General features: G+C 46.3%; 1 protein-coding gene across 13 annotated transcripts in view; it reads right to left on the bottom strand.

The window, feature by feature from the left end:
- rims4 (regulating synaptic membrane exocytosis 4) overlaps positions 1-19,203 on the bottom strand; it is a 133,146-nt gene that overhangs the window by 13,272 nt on the left and 100,671 nt on the right. For all 13 annotated transcript variants that reach the window (XM_069884468.1, XM_069884469.1, XM_069884471.1 and 10 more), the window contains one exon: positions 6,720-6,861. In XM_069884468.1, the coding sequence (XP_069740569.1) occupies positions 6,720-6,861 (142 nt within the window). The remainder of the gene's footprint in view (positions 1-6,719; positions 6,862-19,203) is intronic.

Genomic DNA, 19,203 nt, shown 5'->3' with positions numbered 1-19,203 from the left:
GGTCTTGTGGTTTACTGATCTGGTCCATTCAGCCTCTTAAGTCTGTTCACCATTTAGTTACATCTGTCCAATTGCAGAGGTGCCAGTCAGACAGTGTCTCACCCAAGGTTAATTTAGTATGTTGTAGCCTTTAATGCTTGGCTACAGGAACCATCTTCTCTTCCCTGCTTAGAACATAGAATAGTATGGCTCAGGAACAGACCCTTCAGCTCACATGTCTGTGCTGAACACAATGCCCAAGTCTCTGCTCCCTGCACATGGTCCACATCTCTCTATTCTCTGTATTTCCATGTGTCTATCCTGGTCTGGTGAGACCACACTTGGAGTATTGGTTCAGTTCTAGTCACCTCATTACAGGAAGGACGTGGAAGCTCTGGAGAGGATGCAGAGGAGATTTACCATGATGTTGCCTGGATTGGAAAATAAGTCTTATGAGGCAAGGTTAGCAGAGCTGGGACTTTTCTCTTTGAAGTATAGAAGGATTAGAGATCTACAAGATAATGAGAGGCATAGATAGAATGGACAGTAAGTACCTGGTTCCCAGGGCAGGAATAGCAAACACCAGAGGACAAGTGCACAAAGTTAAGGGAGGGAAGTATAGGGGAGACACCAGGGGAAAGTTTTTTTAATATATAAAATGCAGAGTTGTGGGTGCCTGGAATGCCTTGCCAAGGCTGGTAGTGGAGGCTCTAACATTAGGGGCATTTAAGAGACTCTTAGGCACATGGATGGAACAAAAATAGAGGGTTACGGGGCAGGGAGGGTTTAGAAAGGAATATACAAGTCTGTACAACATCAAGGCTGAAGAGCCTGTACTGTGCTGTAGTGTTGGATGTTCTATGTAAGCCTCTTAAACACTGCTATTGTCTCTGCTTCCATCGCAGCCACTGGCAGCCCCTTCCAGACACCCACTGCTTTGTGGAAAAAACTTCCCCACACATTTCCTTTAAAATGCTTCCCCCACCCCCTTCCTCCCCAAGGTAGTGTCAGTGTTGAAGAAGGTGAATACAATGCTGACATTCATATCGAGAGGAATAGAATACAAGAGGGGTGTGAGGTCGAGGCTTTATAAGGCATTGGTGAGGCCTCACTTGGAGTATGGGGCACAGTTTTGAGCAATAAGGATGTACTAGCATTGGAGAGGGTCCAGAGAAGATTTACAAGAATTATTCCTGGAATGAAGGGATTAACATATGAGGAACATTTGAGGGCTCTTGGACTGTACACCTTGAAGTTCAGAAGAATGTTGGGGGGACTTCATGGAAGCATTCTGAAAGTTGAAAGGCCTGGACAGATTAGATGTGGCAAAGTTGTTTCCGCATGGTAGGAGAGTCAAGGACAAGAGGGCACAACTTCAAGACTGAGATACATTTAACCTCTGGAATTTGCTGCTACAAGCGGCTTTGGAGGCCAGGTCATTGCGTGTATTTAAGGCAGAGATTGATAGGTATCTGAATAGTCAGGGTATCAAAAGTTATGGAGAGAGGCAGGGGAGTGGGGCTAAGTGGGAGAATGGATCAGCTCATGATGGAATGGCGCAAGTGACTCGACAGGCCGAATGGTCTACTTGGCTCCTATATTTTGTGGACTAGTCAACAGCAGAAATGCTAAACAGTGAATGACAGCTGCAGGAGAGTTGTTGGAGGTCAGGAACAAACCTGCAGAGTGGGCAGTGAATCGGTGTCAACATCAGCATCCTATCTAGATCATGAAGTACATCACACATTACTTGGGAAATGATTCAGCACTGGATCTTGGAGCATAAATACATAAATCACCTAATGTTCCCATCAATGAAAACACCCAGTAGGGGTTATTTCAATTGAAAGCAGAGGCTAAGCCAAAATTGCTTCAAATCTTGCTTGTAACACATTTTAGAACCGTCAGCATGGTCTCGAGGAACGGCAGAAGTACTGGAAGATGAAGAGGAATATTAGCAAGGACAACGCAGACAAAAGCTCATCCGAGTAACAGGGATTGAGCAGACTGAAAGAGGATGTGAGGGGGATTGATCGAAGGCTTTAAAATGACTAACAAATCCCTTCACAGTCAGACAGTGTAGAAACAGGGTCTTTTCAGAAACTTGCTCCCACTGGCCAAAATGTTCCACCCTCACTTGTCCCATTCCCTGTATTTGGTCCATATACCTCTCAACCCATCCCATCCAATGATGTCTGTAACATCGCAATAGTACCTTCCACAACCACCTCCTCTGACAGCCTATTCCATACACCCGGAACCCTCGGTCGAAAAACATTACCCCACAGGTTCCTCTTAAATACCCCACCCCCGCCACCTCAAACCTATGATCTCTGGTTACCAATTCCCCTCCTCTGGGCAAAAGACTGCATTCACCTGATCTATTCCTCCTGATTTTGTACACCTCCATGAGATCACCCCTCATTCTCCTGTGCTCCAAGGAATAAAGCCCCAGCCTGCTCCACTTCTCCCCATAGCTCAGGCCCCCAAGTCTCAGTAATATCCTCATAAATCTTTTCTGCATCATCTCTAGCTCGACATCTTTACTGTAGCAGTGACCAAATCTGAACACGACACTCCATAATGGGGCCCCACCAACATCTTGTACAAATGCAAGAAAACCCCAGCCCCTCGATGTCCTCACAGAGGAGGGAGGAAAGGTGAAACACACTTCAGCAGCAATTGTGGCAAAACTGGAGGAAGGTTCAAGGGGAAACTGAATTATTATGAAAGAGTAAAGAACAGAAGGACAGGAGAAAGCTAGTGGAGAACACAAGTACAGCAGCAATCCTTAGGGCCAACTGGCCTGCCTGTCCCCATGTAGTATCTGGATTTCAGGTAGGTCATGATGCCTCTGGTCTGTGGAGTTGGGTCGCAGATCCACCAGACTGCTACCCCAGCAGACAGGATTTATGAGGACACATTACACAACAGGACTTGTAATCTCCTTGCATGGAGATTAATGGATGATCCAGTTAGGGTCCTTTAATCAGGGTAGATGGGGGAAACCATTTAGCTGTGGTGAGGACAGGAGGAAGGCGATTCTCTCATGCAGCGAGAGGACCGACTCATTCTGGTCCAGGCAAACCAAACATTGCTTCCTGATGAGCCGACTTCATCCTGGGCTACTCATAAGGGGAGACCTGTGATCACTGCTGGTAACTGGAGACTGCTTTTAAGGAAGTTGTTGGGGCAAGGTCATGGCGGTGAGGTCACTGTGGAACACAGACCACAAGAAAAATAGTAATCAGGGCCTTCATTTATTGACGGAGCATTTGCATTTGATCACTATAAATGTGATCCCCGGAAGGGTTGAGCAAATCTCTACAAATGAGGATCATCTGGGAGTTTGTGGGTGGTAGATATTTCCATTGGAACCAGTCTGTGAACACCACCACAATTCATAAACTCAGGAGAAACTCTGAAATCCAAGGGGTGCAGTGTAAACACACCAAACTTGAAAGGGTTACATTTTGTCAACAGAATGCAAAGACCAAGCTTGTAATTTGTCCAAGAACAGAAGATTAAGGGATAATCCAATTGAGGTTTATGAAATGCTTAAAGTATTTGAGAGAAGAATCCAGTAGGAGGTCAGAGGAAGCAGATCCGCCATGTAACCTTTGTTCACAATCTCTCCTCCCCAGCCCCACCACAACTTCCCCAACTGCCGATGGCAGAGATCAGATTCAAGATCCCTTTTCTTTTTCTTTGGCTTGGCTTCGCGGACGAAGATTTATGGAGGGGGTAAATGTCCATGTCAGCTGCAGGCTCGTTTGTGGCTGACAAGTCCGATGCGGGACAGGCAGACATGGTTGCAGCGGTTGCAGGGGAAAATTGGTTGGTTGGGGTTGGGTTTTTCCTCCTTTGCCTTTTGTCAGTGAGGTGGGCTCTGCGGTCTTCTTCAAAGGAGGTTGCTGGCCGCCAAACTGTGAGGCGCCAAGATGCATGTGAGGCGCCAAGATGCATGGTTTGAGGCGATATCAGCCCACTGGCGGTGGTCAATGTGGCAGGCACCAAGAGATTTCTTTAGGCAGTCCTTGTACCTCTTCTTTGGTGCACCTCTGTCACGGTGGCCAGTGGAGAGCTCGCCATATAACACGATCTTGGGAAGGCGATGGTCCTCCATTCTGGAGACGTGACCCACCCAGCGCAGCTGGATCTTCAGCAGCGTGGACTCGATGCTGTCGACCTCTGCCATCTCGAGTACTTCGACGTTAGGGATGAAAGCGCTCCAATGAATGTTGAGGATGGAGCGGAGACAACGCTGGTGGAAGCGTTCTAGGAGCCGTAGGTGATGCCGGTAGAGGACCCATGATTCGGAGCCGAACAGGAGTGTGGGTATGACAACGGCTCTGTATACACTTATCTTTGTGAGGTTTTTCAGTTGGTTGTTTTTCCAGACTCTTTTGTGTAGTCTTCCAAAGGCGCTATTTGCCTTGGCGAGTCTGTTGTCTATCTCATTGTCGATCCTTGCATCTGATGAAATGGTGCAGCCGAGATAGGTAAACTGGTTGACCGTTTTGAGTTTTGTGTGCCCGATGGAGATGTGGGGGGGCTGGTAATCATGGTGGGGAGCTGGCTGATGGAGGACCTCAGTTTTCTTCAGGCTGACTTCCAGGCCAAACATTTTGGCAGTTTCCGCAAAACAGGACGTCAAGCGCGGAAGAGCTGGCTCTGAATGGGCAACTAAAGCGTCATCGTCTGCAAAGAGTAGTTCACGGACAAGTTTCTCTTGTGTCTTGGTGTGAGCTTGCAGGCGCCTCAGATTGAAGAGACTGCCATCCGTGCGGTACCAGATGTAAACAGCGTCTTCATTGTTGAGGTCTTTCATGGCTTGTTTCAGCATCATGCTGAAGAAGATTGAAAAGAGGGTTGGTGCGAGAACACAGCCTTGCTTCACTCCATTGTTAGGAGAAGGGATCAGAGAGCTCATTGCTGTATCTGACCTGACCTTGTTGGTTTTCGTGCAGTTGGATAATCATGTTGAACAAAGTTCCTCAAGATCCCTTTATTCTCATGTAATAGTGCAGAACGTAATATTACACAAAATTGCCTTCTGCCTGCTGTAAGGCAGACAAAGTCAATATTAGTGTCTCCCAGTGCCCCTTACAGTACAAGAGATAGAGAAACAAAATAGAGTCCATCAGAGTCACTGAGTGTCCATGGATTTGCCTCCAGCTGCACAAATTCCTGTTGAAACCAGTGGCAATCCGAGCTCCAGATCCAAACCTCCAACACAATCAGAAAGCCTTTAGCACCTGAAGTCCTTCAAGAATGTCCAAACCGAGATCGACAAGTTTTTTTTTTTGTTGGGCAAGAGTTGCAGCAGGTCCGTGGACAGAATGGCCTTGGGGTCAGAGGCAGAGCCTTCATGACCCTCTCCAGAGATTTCATCAAGGCAATGTGTACCATGCCCTTGTTCAATCACCAACTCATCACCTTTGTTTTCAACTCCAGCTGCTGCAATGGTTTATGAAATTGATGCACAGGAAGATGCCACAGCTGCGCTCTGACAAAGTCCAAAGAATGGATCACAAAGTGGCCTGAACCACTGGCACTAAACACTTGCATTACCTTGTTCTCACTCACATTAGGATGGAATCGATAAGTAGAGATGTAACTCAGCCTCACCTTTATGAGGCATCTAACGTAATGAATTGCAGGAGAACCTTTGGTTATGAAATAACAATGGGGAAGACTTCCAACCATTGCTTTTGGACCTTCCCATTCACTTGAAGGAGAAAATTGGACTAGAGTTTCCTTATCCATCCAGCCCCAGTTGGCAGCAACTAAGCACGCAGCACTGCACTCACTGCAGCTCCAAAGCTCACTTCATTGAAGCCTGAGGGATGTAGATCAACATGAGACGTGACCATGTCAGTCAGTAATTTCCAGGTCATTGTTTCATACCAAAGGTAGCACCTCCACAAAGCAGCGCCTCTGCATCCAACAATCGCGGCTTTGAGTACCCTGTCTGATGTGCGCAAGAAGTTCATGGAGAGGCTCACCAGAGAAACCATCAGACCATGAGATATAGGAGCAGATGTAGGCCATTCAGCCAGGCCATTCAGCCCATCAAGTCTGCTCCACTATTCCAGCATAAGATGATCCATTCTCCCACTATGCCCCATTCCCCTGCCTTCTCACGGGCTAAATAACTCATACAAACCCTCCGAGACTCTAATATTTGTTTAATAATATTTATTTTATATATGAATATACATCCAGCGTATGTTTTGTTTGTCCGTACATGTGTTATGTCTGGTTGTGTATATGCATGTTTCTGCACCGAGGACCAGAGAACGTGGTTTTGTCGGGTTGTACTTGTACAATTGGATGATGATAAGTGAATCTTTGATACCCTGACTTGTACAGATACCTACCAATCTCTATCCAACAGGCTCTTTGTTCCGTTGAGTCCATGCTGTCCATCTTTTAAATCTCTCCCCACGTTCTCATCTTCTCCCCCTAGATTCCATCATGTACTGACCTACTTGAAGCACATTGCAGTGGCTGATTGATTCTCATGAACCAGAAGGACCTCAGTGAGTTTGGGTCATGACGAGGTGCTGATGCTGGGATTGTACCATTGAGACACAGACCTTTCACCCGTCAGTCAGGAGACTGTTGCCAGGCTTCCCTGCTTCAGCCTGAAGAGCAGTTACGTGGTAAAGGGAAATTGAGGGCAGGTTGGTCGGGGGCAATTGTTAATTTACAGCCTTTCCCATTCCGAGACTTACTTTCCCTCTGATCCATAGCTGTTCATGCTTTCCTCGATGGACTCATGGCTAGCTTGACGCATGGTTCTCCTTGGCATCTCCACAGCAAGTCCTGTCTCCGTACTGCGCTGAATTGCACCCCGTAGCTTTCGACTGTCTCCGTCTGCAAGAGGATGAGTCATTCCATCAGCTAACGTTGAAACAAGGAGCGTTAACCACCCAAACCTGCTCCTCACATGACCCAGCCATGCTGAATACTTAAATCAGTATATAACACCCCAGATCAGTCAACTAATAGAGAATTTCCTAGTTGGGAATTGCATGGGAATCTTCATTGATTATTGGGAGCATGCTTCCATAAGGAATAATGGAGCCAATGGGAAGGTGGGAATGGGTGGTGGGAGAGACCATTATCCCTGCATGTATGCTCTACAGTTCTGGTGGTCCAATCGTCAAACAGCAAAAGACCACTAGATTAATCACACCAACTATTGTTTTAAGTTTCTTTGTCATATAATCCCTCATACAGTGAGAAGAATAATCATGAGGAATATTGGACGGCTTTTGGCCTGTACTTATTGCTCATTGGAATCTAGGAGAATGGTTTGGGGGGGGGGGGGGGGGTGGTAGTGTCCTCATTGAAAAATTTTGAATGTTGAAAGATATGGACTGAGTAAGTGTAGAAAGGTTGTTCTTTCAAACAAGAGGGCACAACTTCAGGATTGAATGGTGTCCACTCACAACAGAGATTATGGGGGTTTCTTCAGCCAAAAGTGGTTGTGGAGGCCAAGTCACTGGGTGTATTCAAGGAAGAGTCTGATAGGTCCTTGATTAGCCAGGGAGAAGACTGGGCAGTGGGGCTGAGTGGGAAAATGGGACTTTATGGGCTGAATGGCCTATTTCTTCTCCTATACCTTATGGTTCTCACTCCAATCTATATGGAGAGAAGATAATAATGGAATTGATTAGTTTAACTGCAATCCAGTACCTGAGTGATTGGAAACTTTGTGGTAGGAGGATACACAAGAAACAGGAGTTGGACATTTCTGCCATTCAACGAGATCACAGGTGATCTGGCCATGGACTCAGTACTACTTGTCTTCAGCCTTCAATTCCCTGACTATGCACAAAAAGGTGCCTTTAATACATTTAATGAGACAGCCTTTACTGCTGCCTTGGGCAGAGAACTCGCCACTCTCTGAGAGAAGGTGTTCCTCGTCATTCCTGAATCTCAAGGGTATGACTCGAGGGAATGTGCAGCTTTGGACCTGCGACTTACCAAGTTCTCCATCCCAGGGGATCACTCAGCTCTGGGGGAGGAGGGGTGGGGGGAAGGAGAAGGAGGAAGGGAGAAGGAATGTTGCCTGGACTTCAGGAACTGAGTTACATGGAAAAGTTAAACAGATTAGGACCTTATTCCTTGGAGCGAAGAAGAATGAGGGAAGATTTGATAGAGGTATTTAAAATTTTGAGGGGGATAGACAGAGTAAATCTAGGTAAACTTTTTCCACTGAGGGTAGGTGAGATACAAACCAGAGGACATTGGTTAAGGGTGAAAGGGAAAAGTTTAGGGGGAACTTCTTCATACGGAGAGTGGTGGGAGTATGGAACGAGTTGCCAGCTTGTGGGGCTCAATTTTAACACTTAAGAATTTGGACGGGTATATGGATGGGAGGGGTACGGAAGGCAATGGACTGAGTGCAGGCCAGTGGGACGAGGCAGAGAAATAGTTTGGCCAAGGGGCCTGTTTCTGTGCTGTAATGTTCTATGGAATGTTTGATGTGGTTTGTTGTGAACACTATTACTTATGGACATTCCCAGGATGGGAAATATTGAGCTAGGCAGTGATCTCATAGTACAACAAAACGACCACATCAAGATAATAAACTCTATCAAGACTATACATATTATTCCAACCTGACTCACCAAGAATTTATTTGATTTTTGTTAACAAGTTTTGACAATCATACTAAAATTCCCAGTTATAAAATTTTCTGGATGCAAGCCAATACTGCTCATTTGTTCTTTTTCCAACTGATACATTAGAGCCACACAAGTCATTTATGAAAATTCAGCTCAGAACAGGAGACAAAAGAGTTGTATAAGTTATCAGAACAGAATGGTCCAGACTTTAATGGCTTAGATGGCAGGGGCTGCCAGGGATGAGAAATCAGGGTCATTGTAGAGGTGCTTGAAGTGGGAGCAAAGATTATTGGAGCATTTGAGAATTGTAGAAAGTCCATCAAATGTGACTAAGCACATACACAGCAAGGAAAGTTGAGGGGCGGAGGGAAGGGTAAGGGAGAAAGGGGTGAAGAGGGGGCAGGAGTTTGTGGGATGTTTCTGGAGGGCAGGAGAAGCTCTGGAGGGTGTTGTAACAGTGAAATCTTGTGAAGCAACCCCTGGACTCCAACCAGGCATAGACTACCCCTTCAACAATTGCGAATAACAATCCTTTCTGATTTACACCTCCTGTTTGCTCAGTTCATCTGCTTCAAGCAAATAAAGAGCTGGTGGAGGAACTCAGTAGGTCAGGCAGTATCCATGGGTAAAGATGGTCCATCAAGGCTCAACATGAAGGGTCTAGATCTGAACGTTGATGAGCCACTTCTCTCCATGGATGCCGTCAGACTTGCTGAGTTCCTCCAACAACTCAAAATTCTGCACCTGCAGTCTTTGCTTTCCCCAGTTCTTCTGCTTGTCTCTTATCCTGCCCATCCCTCCTTGTTCCTCTCTCCACATCAACATTCCTTTTATCTCTTTGATGGGCAATGAGCCAGCCCATCATGCTTGCTGCCCTTCAAATTGTATTCCAAGACCACACCCGGTGCCTGGTGGTCTGTGCGATGGAGCCTCTGCTTCCCCAACCAGCTCCTAAGCATTCAGTCAGGTCAACCATACTAAGTCTGGTCACATTCAGACACTGCCTCAGGGCATGGAGGGACAGGTACAGCTATCGATTTAATCCTTTACTTCCACAGCTTGGAAGCTAAATGTTCATTTGGTTGAAAGAAACATCTTCTTTGCTGTAACCTCAAACCTTTGATGTGAGTCTTCCCCCAGCATCTTTCAATTTCCACACCCAATCCTAACCAACATATTGGTCAGAGTTGCACAGTTTAGAAACAGGCTTTTCCGTCATCCCTATGCCAACCAGATCTATCTATATAATCCCACCTGCCTGATTGATTGCATGTCCATCTCTACTCAGCTCAACTACCCATCCAGATGCCTCTTAAATATAGTTCCTGCTTCCACCATCTCTTCTGGCAGCTCATTCCAGATACTAAAACCATAGAATATTACAGCACAGACACAGGTCCTTCAGCTCTTCTATTCTGTGTCAAACTATTTCTGCCTAGTCCCACTGGCCTGCATCGAGTCCATAGACCTCCATACCTCTCCCATCCATGTACCTGTCCAAATTTTTCAATGTTAACATTGAGCCCACATTTGCTACTTCAGCTGGTTTCATACTCCCATCACTCTCTGTGTGAAGAAGTTGCCCTTCATGTCCCCTTAAACTTTTCTGCTTTCACCCTTAACCCATGAACTTCTGGTTTGTATCTCACCTACCCTCAGTGGAAAAAGCCTACCTACATTTACTCTATCTATACCTCAATCAAATCTCCCTTCATTCTTCTACACTCCAGGGAATAAAGTCCTAACCTGTCTAACCTTTCCCTGTAACTCAGTTGCTCAAGTCCTGGAAACATCCCAGTAAATCTTCTCTGCACTCTCTATCTTTGTACCCCTCCGATCACCTTTAAGCCTCCTCCCTCTCACCTTAAATATATGGCCTCTGGCTTAAGCCATCCTTACTATAGAAAACAGACCATCTGTCCTGTGATGTGCTGGGAGCCTGCTCAATGTCTTTATAAATCACCTGATTTGATAGGATCCCAGCCCATTCCAGATGAAAGTGCATGAGGGAGAAGAGAAGGGCAAGACAATCTGATTGGGGGAGGGGAAGAGTGAGGGGAGAGGTTGGCTTTCAGCTGCTCTGCTGACTAGATTTGTTCCACTTAGTAAATGAGGTGCCATTCAATATGTTGTGAACTGATTCTTGGAGTTTTAATGCAGGTTGCAAGATGACACCTGTGCAGAAATGTTCCTATTAAAACCTTTTTATTAATAGAAACACTACAGATGGCAGGCAGAATGGAACGTGTTTCTGACTGCGCTGATGCGTCTATGAAGAAAAGCAAGACTTGCAGTTCTGCACCTTCCCCTCTGATGAGACACTTGGCAATGTATTAACTCCTGCAATGGATGCACCACAAGACCCCAGAGCAATGAGGAAGTGATCTCTTTCACTGGGTTCAAATATGAACCAGGAAAATGGGATGGCTCCAAGTAGCGATTTCTTTAAACCTTGCCTGGCAGAAGAGGCCGGATCTCAGTTTGAAGTTTAATCTGCACTGTTAACACCACAGCAGGTAGCACTCCCTCAGCATTGGACCATGGGGTGGGGGTGGTCACTGGACAGGGAAGTGACACCTTACTTGCTTTCTCGTAAATGCCATGGCTACCACTGAGCATCTCCGAGTGGCCAACCTTTTCAATTCTGCTCCCCCCCCCCCCCCCACTCCACCTTGCTCACATGTCTGTCCATGGCCTCATGTACCTCATCCCAACAAGACCAGCTGAAAATTGGAGGAACAACACTTAATTTTATATCTGGGCAATCTCCAACAAAATGGCATTAACAGCAACTTGTCCAGTTTCTACTAACTTACTCTCCGTTCTTCCTCCCTTTCCCTTCTTTCCACCAGCTCTCCACCCCTTTCATCTCCATTCACAGAGCCATCTCCCCCTTCCCTTGTTTGCTGGTTATCCATCTATTATCTCCTTCCTTTTGGATAGTTCTCCTCCTCTTATCCCTCCTTCCACTCTCCCCCCACCACCCCCCCCCCCCATTATGTTCAGACACTTGTCTATATTTTGCTCATACCTTGATGAAGGGCTCAAGCCCGATAAGTTGGTTCTGTATCTTTATCTTTACTATATAAAGTCCACTATTTGGCCTGCTGAGTTTCTTCAGCATTGTGGTTTTACTCAAGATTCAGGGGGTGGTGGGTTTCAGGTAGACGAGGAGGAACTGCTTCCCCCAGAGTGTGGTGGAATTCTCTGCCCAGTAAAGCAATAAGTGATGCGACAATTAATATATATAAAAACACAGAAAGAGTTTTGAAATAAAAGGGAAACTTAGGGTTTCAGGCAGGTTAAGTGGAGCGGAGTCCACAGCTAGATCAGCCCTGATCTTATTGAACGGCGGAGCAGGCTCGACAGGGCCGGTTGGCTGACCCTTGCTCCTGTTGCGAGTTCAAGGTCTGTTGCACTTTGCTGACATCTGGTTTTCCTCAAGCCTGAGTTTTCACCTGGTTGGTTGGTTCGGTCTCAGAGCTCCACTCCCTCCTCATCCAAACTGTGGGCTCGGTGACGAGGTTGTTAGACTAGCTCAGCATCAATCATCATCTTGAACTGTCACTTACAGAACAGAACAAGCACTTGTCCAGAAGCGACCCAAGTCGAGAATGGCACCCACTCACATTTTATCAGCTGCCAACTGGACACGGCCAACTCTGTATCAGAGATTCCACACGCCACCACCTTACTCTTCCATCAGTGACGATGCCATCTCTTCCCAGCCTCCGCCTCAATCTGCTAGTCATCATAAGAAAATAGCAGCCCCTCAAGCCTATGATCAGGGCTACTCCACACTGCCCGATCCCCAGAACCCTCTTTTAAGTATTTATCTACCTCAACATATTGAACATATCAAGTGTAATGGACAACACTTGGAGCATTGCATTCAGTTCTGGGTGCCTCATTACAGGAAGGACGAGGCTGCAGAGGAGACTTACCAGGATGTCTTCTGAGGCAAGGTTAGGAGAATGAGGATTTTTCTCTTTGGAATGATGAGAGGAGACTTAATAGAGGTAGATAAAATTATGAGAGGCATAGATAGGGTGGACCAGCCAACACCTTTTTTCCCAGGATGACAATAGCAAAATATCAGGGGACATCTGTTTAAGGTGAGTGGAGGAAAGTTTAGGGGCGATGTCAAATGTTGTTTCCCCCCCCCCCCACACACACAGTGTGGTGGGTGCCTGGAATGTATTGGCAGGGGTGGTGTGGAGGCTGGAACAATAGGGACATTGAAGACCTAAATAGGCAGATGGATGTAAGAATAATAAAGGGTTAGGGAGGGAAGGGTTAGATCGTTGTGGAGTAGGTTTACATGGGTCAGCACAATATCGTGTGTTGAAGGGCCTGTACTGTGCTGGTATGTTCTATTTCAGTGTACAATCTGATCCTCAGAGGAAGGGAGTACCAGAGAAACACCAGCCGGAGGGAGGAGATTTTAAACACAACTTCATTTCAAATGCTCAGCCCTTGATTTTGTAATCACATCCTCTCATTCACGGATCTCCCAGGAGAGAAAACATCTCAACAACTGACCTGTCAACACACCACCCCCCCCCCCCCCCCCCCCCACCTCAGGATCTTACGAGACAGACTGCAGATGCTGGAATCCGGAGCTAAAATCAGTCTGCTGGAGGAACTCAGAGGGTTGAGCAGCATCCGTGGGAGATGAAGAGTCAGAACCCTTCATAAAGTCCCTCCAGAAGATTGGTTTATCCCCCCCCACAGGATATTGTACACCTCAGCAGGAGTGATGTAGGTTCCCTTGGACTGATTCCTGAACCTCCCTCCAGTTTAGTGAGGCTGTGGACAATGTCCATCGGTCTTGGATCTCTGGCTGCACGATAACCAGCCTTTCAAAACAGTCTCAGTCAGCACCCTGATGCCTTATTAAATTAATCCACTTTAATCACACAGAGTAAATTGTCCTGAATTTACAACTGGCACAGCACCAGCACTTTCTTATGGCTGATATCAGCAGACAGGAGCTGCCCAAAAAATGTTCTCACAATCAGTACTGGAGTAACTCACTGCTGTAAATCCACGTCAAAATGGGTCCAACCCAGTATAAGAGACCGGTCACATTGTCAATATCATGTGTCGCTGCAGTCTCCTACTCTGCCAGATCACCTGAAACTATCGGGAGGCAAGGCAACTGAAAGAATGTCGGTGGCTCCCCTGTCCTGTCTCAGACCCTTATCAATGGGAAAGGCAGAATTGTTCATTTGCATAGCCTCTTGCATGGTCAGGTGTCCCAGACAGTTAATGTACTGTTTGAAAGGGTGTAACTGATAAAGCAAATACACTCCAATGGAAAATGTTCCATGCCCTCAGATTCTCCGCTCAGCAAGGACAATCCGCGATGATGGACGTCATCTCCACATTGCCAGTGAGGAAATGGATGTTTGAAGATCAAGACCTCAAACCTGGTCTAAGACTTATTGTCTAACAGCCACCTTATTAAAAGATTCATTCCACCCCACCCATACTCCCTCTCTCCCTCCTGATGGAAGGGAGATTCACGAGAGCAAGATCAGCCACTACCAGATTCAAGGATAGTTTCTTTCCCATCATTATCAGAATCATGAACAAACCCCAAAATAGTATAATGATGTTGCCTTTTCTGTCTCCAAATGATCTCACTCTGTAACTCTGCACCTCTGTACATTCTCTTACTTATTGTACTAAGTTTGAGATGTTTAGTTAGACTGCTGGCAAAACCAACTCTATTCACTGCGTCTTGGTATCTGAATAAACATGAACATGAGCAGTGATACCTGCCTCCATGTGCTCCCTCCAGCAGACACCTCAAAGCACACGAGAGCTACCACCAATATGAGGGGGATAGACAGAGTAAATGTAGATAGGTTTTTTCTACACTGAGGGTTGGTGAGATACAAACCAGAGGACATGGGTTAAGGGTGAAGGGGGAAAACTTTAGGGGGAATTTCTTCAAACAGAGAGTGGTGAGAGTGTGGAGCGAACTGCCAGCTGAAGTGGTGAATGTGGGCTCAATTTTAACATTTGAGAAAAATTAGGACAGGTACATGGATAGGAGGAGCATGGAGGGCTATGGACTGGGTCCAGGTCAGTGGGACTAAGCAGAATAATAGTTCGGCACAGACAAGAAGGGGCTGTTTTATGTGCTTTAAAGTTCTATGGTTCTAATCACCAAAACCTGCACGTTCACGGGAAGGCCAATTAAACCAATGTGAATGCCTTCTTCCAGAACACAGGAATGGAGCCCAGAATATGCCCAGTTATCCTCCATCGCAAGCCCAATTACAACACCCAAACCTCCTTGAAAAATTGCACCTTGCTCAGCGACTCCTGGGAAGGCCTGGCCCATGACAGAACAGGGATAGGCCCTTAGCCCACATGTCTGCATCGAACAGAGTGCCCAAGTTAAACTATAACTTTGTTAATTGCACATGATCCATATACCTGCAGATCCAATTGTCCATCCAAAAGTCTCCTGAACATTGTTATTGTATCAAATTCCACCACCACTCCTGGCATGCCCATTCCAGGCATCCACCACCTAATGTGTAGGGGAAAAAAATTGCCCTACATAACTTCCTCTCCCTCATCTTGATCAGCTCCAGTGTGTGATGTCTTTACCCTGGGAGAAGGCAATCAGACCACACACCTTCTTTAGCACCCTATGGGCTTGCGTGTCCACTTTCAAGGAGCTGTGGACCTGGACCCCCAGATCACTCTGCACATCAATGCTTTTAAAAGCTCTGGCATTAACTGTATACATTCCTCTTGTACTTGATCTCCCAAACTGCAAACCTCACACTTGGCTGGATTAAGTTCCATCTGCCATTTCTTTGCCCAGATCTGCAGCTGTCTGTATTCTGCTGCATTGACAACCCTCTTCATTGTCCATGACATCAATGATCTTTGTACCATCTGCAAACTCACTAAACTACTGGTAGAAAGGATGGGCCATCTCTCAAAGTCCCCACCTACCCATCACTACCAGTCACCTCCAGTCTCACCTACAGCAGAGACTGTGGCCCCAGCAATGGGCCCATCAGCCACCTCAGGACCCCTGGAACTGGAGTGGAAAGCAAGTCACTCTCCACCCTGAGGTTCAGCCTGAGAAGAGCAGAAACTGACCACAGGAAGACTCTACATAGTGCATGTTTTAATGGCTGGATGAAAGACAAATATTGGCTGGGGAGGAACTCAAAGGGGGTCAAGTGTTACGGCCAAGAGAATGGGGTTGAAAGGAAAAGTACATCAGCCGTGCTTCAAAGGGTGGCGAAGACTTGATGGGCTTGATTCTTCTCCTATGTTTTCCGGTCTGGAGAAGTGACACAGGGTCCTTTTAATGGTTTAATGCTTCTTCTGAAAGATAGTAGCTTTAGCAGCCCAGCACTTCCTCTGCATGGTACGGCTCTCAGGTCTTTGAAGAGTCACACAACCCAGCAGCGAGAGCACACCCACCGAGAGGTAGAGTTATAGGATGCATCGTCTGAGAGCATGTCCTGTACAGGGCGAGCGAGATCGTTTCCTTCTGGAGCAGTCATTTGTCACCTTGACAAGGGCCATAAATATATGTTTAGCGGGCAGGCACTGAAGAGTGTGCGAACTTCACCATGGTGCCCCAGATCACTTCTGTGGAGATGGACAGCAGCTGTCTGATCAAACATTCCATCCAATAGTTCATTTCCCTGCTTTCAGATTCAGTGGACATTGTAAGAGGGGAGAATATCACAGGCCCTTCTGCGATCATCCATAAACAGCAGCTAATTTGAGGTACATTGCATTTTCACTAATTTAACTCTCTCTACTTTCCTCCTTGACACCAGGATGAGGCTTTTCTTTAGATAACCAGAAGGCACTATGATTGTAAGTATAATCACAGATACCAATGGGGAAGCATACAGGAGGGAAATAGATCAACTCGTTGAGTGTCGTAACACAATGTTAGCAAAATCAAGGAGATGATTGTGGACTTCAGGAGGAAGTCAGGAGAACATAACCCAGTCCTCATCGAGGGCTCAGTAGTGGAGAGGGTCAAGAACTTCAAATTCCTGGGTGTCAGAATCTCGGAGGATCTGTCCTGGAGCTTCCAAGTCAATGCAATCATGAAGAAAGCTCGTCAGCGGCTATACTTTGTGAGGTGTTTGGGGAGATTCGTTATGTCACCTAAGACTCTCAAAAACTCTACAGGTGTACCATGGAGAGCATTCTGGCTGATTGCATCACTGTCTAGTACGGAGGTGCCAATGCTCAGGACAAGAAAAAAAAACTCCAGAAGGTGTTATCTCAGCCAGTGACATCATGGGCACCAGATTTCACTCCATCGAGGACATCTACAAGAAGTGGTGTCTTAAGAAAGCAACCTCTATCTGCAAGGATCCCCACCACCCAGACCATGCCCTCTTCACTCTGCTACCATTGGCAAAAAGGTACAGATGAGGACTCAGTGGCACAAAGACAGTTTCTTCCCCGCTGCCATCAGATTCCTGAATGAACAATGAATCACAGATACTGCCTCACTTTGACTTTTTCTTGCACTAATTTTGTTTATTTTGTAAGGTCGTTTATATAAATGTTTCCCCCATAATGATGCCACAAAACAACAAATTTTGTGACATGTTCATGACAATAAATTCTGATTCTGACTCTGACAGACACTCATCTTCCCCCATCTGACTACTTTTGTCCTCTTTCCTCCCTATCTGGCACATGCCAATCTATTGCCCGTTTCCCAACTCCGCCCCTCACCCTCCTAATCTGTCCATCATCCTTCACCGATTCACCAATCCCCTCCTGGCCCCCTCCCATCCAGTCCTCCTTGTACTGACCATCTCCCCCTGCACTTTCAGTCACGATAGACTCGCAGTAGTTCTCAACCTTTTTCTATCCACTCACATACCACTAAGTATTCACTATTCCATAGGTGCTTAGTAAGGGATTGCTTAATGTGGTATGTGGATGGAAAGAAAATGTTTGAAAACCACTGTTTTAATTGTAACTTACTGACTCGTTATGTGCACGGTTTCATAATTCCAAAGGAAATGAGCCAATGACAATTTTTCTCAAGCCAAATATTTCAGAAATAGTTGGATCTAGAGCAGTGATTCTCAACCTTCCCTTCCCACTCACATCCCACCTTGGCTGGGATTAGTAAGGGATCCCTCAAACCCTTACTAATCACAGAGCACCAATTGCATAGGGATTATTTAAAGTGGTATGTAAGTGGAAAGAAAAAGGTTGAGAACCACTGTGATAGAGGGCTCTGGCTGGAAACAATGACTATTTCTCCTCCTACTGAGTTCCCCCAGCAGATGGTTCTTTTGCTTTTGAGAGACCGAGGAGGTATTTGTAATTACAATTTCATGCTGTTGACAATAGAAGCAATTTCTACAGAGGTATTCAAAATGTGGAGTCAAGAATAAATAAATCCAATTGGATAAACACATTTCGGGGGGTGAGGGGGGAGGGATGGAGGAGGTTCTTATGGAGCTCAGGTTTAGAGTGGTTGAATACCCTTTACCTACACCAGCCATTCTCAACAGGAACCATACGGTAGACCTGGACGCCACAAAACATTCAAGGAGAAGCCATGGGCTGAAATCCTAAATATTTTTGATTTTTTTAATGTAGTTGGTAGGAGAGGAGAAAAAAAAAACAGAAGAAACGAACTAAACAACTGTTTCACCGGGAAGGGGGCTATCGCCAAAATAAAGCTTAAGAATGGCTGGTGTGCACCATGTAATTCAACAATTTTAGAGACCAGCCATCTAACTGAAAGAATCTGGAATCAAGCAGCTTCAGCAACCACACTGGTTGCATACCCTGAGGGGGGGATTACCTTCACGTACTGGGAGCGCCCAGGCAGAAACAAAACAGCCTCTCGTCTGCCTCACCCTTCAGCAATATCAAAGCTGATCTCCCTCAGTCCCAATCTAATGCCACATTCCCTCCCCCCACGTCCCCCCCCCCCCCCCCCACCCATTCTCCTGCATCCACATCTCTAGCGTTTTGGTCTTTCCAATGGATTTGGCAGATATTGCGGAGACAAAGCTGGGTCACATCTCTCTGATGTTTTAAGGTGGCTGCTCTATGCCTCAGAAGCATCTGGAAGGGCAGGGGTTCTCCATAGCACACCTGGTGAAATTCCTCATCTCTCTCTTGACTGACCATCTAGCGGTGACTCTAAGGAGTTTGTATGTTCTCCCGTGACCGTTGTAAGTTTCCCCCAGGTGCTCCTGTTTCCTCCCACCCTCTAAAACATACAGGGTTGTTGGTTAATTGGGTGTAAATGGGCTCATGGGCTGAAATGGCCTGTTACTGTGCTGTATGTCTAAGAATGTGCGAAGAAAACTGAGGTCCTCCATCAGCCAGCTCCCCACCATGACTACCAGACCCCCCACATCTCCATCGGGCACACAAAACTCAAATCGGTCAACCAGTTCGGCTGCACCATTTCATCGGATGCAAGGATCGACAACGAGATAGACAACAGACTCGCCAAGGCAAATAGCGCCTTTGGAAGACTACACAAAAGAGTCTGGAAAAACAACCAACTGAAAAACCTCACAAAGATCAGCGTATA

Source organism: Narcine bancroftii, chromosome 6 (assembly GCF_036971445.1).
Source record: "Narcine bancroftii isolate sNarBan1 chromosome 6, sNarBan1.hap1, whole genome shotgun sequence".
Classification (NCBI taxonomy): Eukaryota; Metazoa; Chordata; class Chondrichthyes; order Torpediniformes; family Narcinidae; genus Narcine; species Narcine bancroftii.
Note: the sequence above shows the minus strand (reverse complement) of the source record. Positions and strands in the feature narration are given on the sequence as shown.